General features: G+C 63.5%; 1 protein-coding gene across 3 annotated transcripts in view; it reads left to right on the top strand.

Moving 5' to 3' along the window:
• The window catches only part of FAM207A (family with sequence similarity 207 member A), a 42,547-nt gene extending 39,281 nt beyond the window's left edge, over positions 1-3,266 (top strand). For 2 of the 3 annotated variants that reach the window (XM_032276734.1, XM_032276735.1), the window contains exon 5: positions 1,436-3,266. In XM_032276734.1, the coding sequence (XP_032132625.1) occupies positions 1,436-1,559 (124 nt within the window). In that variant the 3' untranslated portion in view covers positions 1,560-3,266. The remainder of the gene's footprint in view (positions 1-1,435) is intronic. The other variant, XM_032276733.1, reaches the window with a different exon arrangement.
• Positions 3,267-3,634: the final 368 nt, after the last annotated feature.

The following is a 3,634-nucleotide window of genomic DNA, read 5'->3' as shown; positions in this document are numbered from 1 at the left end:
GGGGGGAGCCTGTGCCTGCCTGTGAGTGTGGATGCTGTATGGGACAAAGGTTGGGTGCCCCTGGTGCTGTGTGGCTCCTCCATAGCCCCTCACACACAGCCTCCCCGACACAGCACCGCCACCACAGCCCTCACACACAGGCTCCCCGACCACAGCCCCTCACACACAGCCTCCCCCACAGCCCCTCACACACAGGCTTCCCCCACAGCCCCTTACACACAGGCTCCCCCCACAGCCCCTCACACACAGGCTCCCCCCCCCCACCCCCTCACACACAGGCTCCCCCACCACAGCCCCTCACACACAGGCTCCCCCTACAACTTCACTTCCAGGTGTCACTGTCAAGGCTCCTTTCCTTCCCCAGCTCTGACCTGGGACTCCGCTGAGGTGCTAAGAACCTGGCTTGAGCCTTCCCCTGGCCGCGGCTCCTCAGTTGCCCCAGGTGGGGCCTTGTCAGGTCCTGGTAGCCCCAGAGCTCACTTGTGATGTTCAGGCTGTGACTGAGGCATTTCACCCTGACTTTACGGGGAGAACCCCAGCTGCCGTTTCGTGGCCAGGGTGTCAGTGAAAGGAAGAGGTGGTGGTCAGTGACCATCAGGGCCCTGGCTGCCTCCTGCTGTGGAGACGGCCCCTGCCCCACTGTCCTCAGCAGCTCTGGTGTGTGGGCCCTACCCGGGCGGTCGTCCAGTGGGATGTGAAGGAGCCTTGTTATCTGCCCAGGAAACCAGGGCCAGTGTGATCCAGCCTCAACACGGCTTTGTGCACATGCGGCTCACAGGCCTGAGGAGGGCAGCCTCACCCCCACCAGGCTCAGGGCCTCCTGGCCACCGCAGCAGAGCCCGTCTGGGAGCTGCCCCTGAGGCTTCTGTGCCTGAGTTGGGCCGCAGATCACCTTCGCGTTCCACAGGGGCACTGCTCTGAGTTTTAGAGCGGGAGCTGAGTGGGCACCGGGCTGGGGTGAGCTGCTACTCTGCTGGGTCGTCGCCGTGGCACCCATCTGGGGCAGCCGCCTCCCCTCTGCTGCAGGCCTCTCCCGGCTCAGGCTCCCGGCCCTCCTCCGTGTGCGTCTATTTTGGTTGCGTGGAGGGAGCCGTCTCTTATGTAAGGTGTGAGTCTGCAGGCTCGTGAGCCGCCGGCCCGTTTCTCAGCCTTCGCAGCAGCCCCATCAGCCCCAGACCTGCTGGCCGGGCAATGCCCCAACGGCAAACCCCACGGTGGGCGCTGCCAGGGCTCTGGGATGTTGTGGCCACGAGGAGCCCAGGGCAGCCTCTCCCCTCCCGCCGGAAGTTTCTGGGGCCCCAGCACTCAGCCCTATGGTGGCCACCGGCCTCTGCGTTCATTCCAGCGTCCCAGCTGCACCAGCGTGCCTGGGCATAGGTGGGGCTGAGGAGTCTGGGGGTTCCTGCCTGCTGATCTGCGGTCTCCATTCTTTCAGCGAGGAAGAAAGGACCCGGTTTCAGGAGCTACTGGCCAGTCCGGCCTACAGAGCCAGCCCCCTGGTGGCCATTGGGCAGACGCTGGTTCGACAGATGCAGCTGCAAGATGGCGGCCAGCTCTGACCAGAGTGTCGGGCGTGCCACGACTTCTCAGGACACACGTGTGGGCCCAGGAGCCAGAGAGCACCATGGCCAGAGCCTGTGGACCCTTCCCCCCGGTCGGCTGTGGGGCTCAGTAAAGGGCTCTGTGAACTCCTTCCCCTGTACCCCAGGGCTGTTCCCGTGACTTGCTCCCTGGTTCCCAGAGCTGGGCCTAGCCTGGGACAGCTGCCTCCATTCCACACAGGACAAGCCATGTCCCTCTGCTGGGGGCCCCAAGCCCTAGCCAGAGTTGGGGTGGGCTGTGCACAGGGTTTGTGGGGACTGCAGGTATGGAGGCCTCAGGTCCGACCCTGAGCAGGCACCAGTGTCCCCGACAGCCTCCTGGCTGTGCTGGGAAGGAATTGTGCCTGGGTGTGACGCAGCTGTGCCACCAGCCACCCTAATTTGTTTCAGCCTCAGTTCCCGCTGCGGCCCTGGTAGGACCCAGGAGCACTGAGGCCTGGAGGGGCTGCCACAGGGGCTGGCTTGGGCCCTCCCCATCTGGGGGTCTATTTCACTCCCAGTCTCCCGCTCCTTCCTCAGTCACCAGGGACGTACATGACCCTGGCAAGGCCCCCAGCCTGCTCCCCGCCTGTTGTTTGCACTCCCAGGGATGTGCCCCCACTACCCTGACCATTGCCCTCGCCCCACCCAGCTGTTCCCAGCCCAGGCGCCCACTGCCTTGCTCTGGGGGTGGAGAGCAGAGGGTCCTTCCGCAGGGAGGAGATGTGGAATGGGCCCGGCCCTGGAGCCTCTTACTGACCCAGAAGCAAAGGGAGGTCCTTTGTTGCTGGAAGCCCTGGGATTTGGAGGTTGGTTGTTAGACTAGGAATCAGTGACTGATCAGTCCTTGTTTTCAGGGTGTAGAAAGCAAGGGGCAGTGCGTCCCCAGGCCTCTGAGGCCCAGCTAGGCTCTCATGGCCCCCCTCCCAAGTGCCTCGCAGGGCCTTGCTGGCCCATGTCCTGCAGGGGGCTGGGCAGGCTGGGCGTGGCAGTGACCACCACTCGGGCGTCTGGGAAGTTCGGAGCAGGACATTCCCCACTCCCAGTTCACGGAGCCTTTTATTGAGCCCAGCACCCTGAGCTGCCTCAGCTGCCTGGGGTGGGGGTGGCACCAGGGGCTCCGGGGCCTCCTGACTCCAGGGCGTGTGGGCGGCCCCTGTGCACGGCTCCTCTTGTTTCCAGTTCCCATGCTCTGACCTCCCATGTTCCTGCCACCTGCGCAGGGTTCAAAGCCCCAACAGCCCTGCCAAGGCTGCCTGGCGGGTGGGTGGCCGAGGCGACTTGGAGCCTGTGTCCTTCTGTTCAGCGTCCTGGCCCTTCCTGACAGAGGCAGACACGGCACCCGCAGAGACACCACGGACACCTCCAAGGCCCTGGCTAATGGGACAGACGGGCATGCGGGAGCCACAGGCAGCAGGTCCCACGCTCCCTCGGCCGGGGCCAGCTTGGCTGCCGTGCACCAGCTCCTTCGAGAATGGGCTTCTCACTTCCGAGGAGCCGGTCACAAACCAGTGCTTGTGACAAAACCATTCTGTGGTAGAGCAAGTGTTGGGAACAGGTCTGGGATGTACGTAGCACAGTGTGGTGGGGGGGCAGGTGGGGCGGCTTCCGCTTGAGGCCAGGAGTTCAAGACCAGCCTGGCCACACAGTGAGACTGCATCTCAACAAAAAATACACAAATTAGCCAGGCATGGTGGTGGGGAGGCTGGGGTGGGAGGATTGCTTGAGCCCAGGAGGCCACAGCTATAGTGAGCCAAGATCGCACCACTGCACTCCAGCCTGGGTGACAGAGTGGCCCTGTCTCAAAAAAAATAAAAAATAAATAAAAATGTAAAAATCCTCTTACTTCCTGGTTTTGAAATGACTCCTGTCTGGGTGTGGCTCTCAGTCCCCCTTCTAAGGATCCTTGCGGGCTCTGGGGCCTCTGACTCCTCCCTGGGTGAGCAGCCCCAGGGGTGCCTGAGAGTCGTGGAGGACGGGTCCCTGGCCGGGCAGGAGTGGCAGCAGGTGTCCCATCAGCTGAGATGGACACAGACCGTCCAGGAAAGTAGCCC

This window comes from Sapajus apella, unplaced genomic scaffold (genome assembly GCF_009761245.1).
Source record: "Sapajus apella isolate SASKATOON/1434 unplaced genomic scaffold, GSC_monkey_1.0 scaffold8, whole genome shotgun sequence".
In the NCBI taxonomy this organism is placed as follows: domain Eukaryota; kingdom Metazoa; phylum Chordata; class Mammalia; order Primates; family Cebidae; genus Sapajus; species Sapajus apella.
The sequence above is the reverse complement of the archived record's forward strand: the minus strand, read 5'-3'. Positions and strand labels throughout refer to the sequence as shown.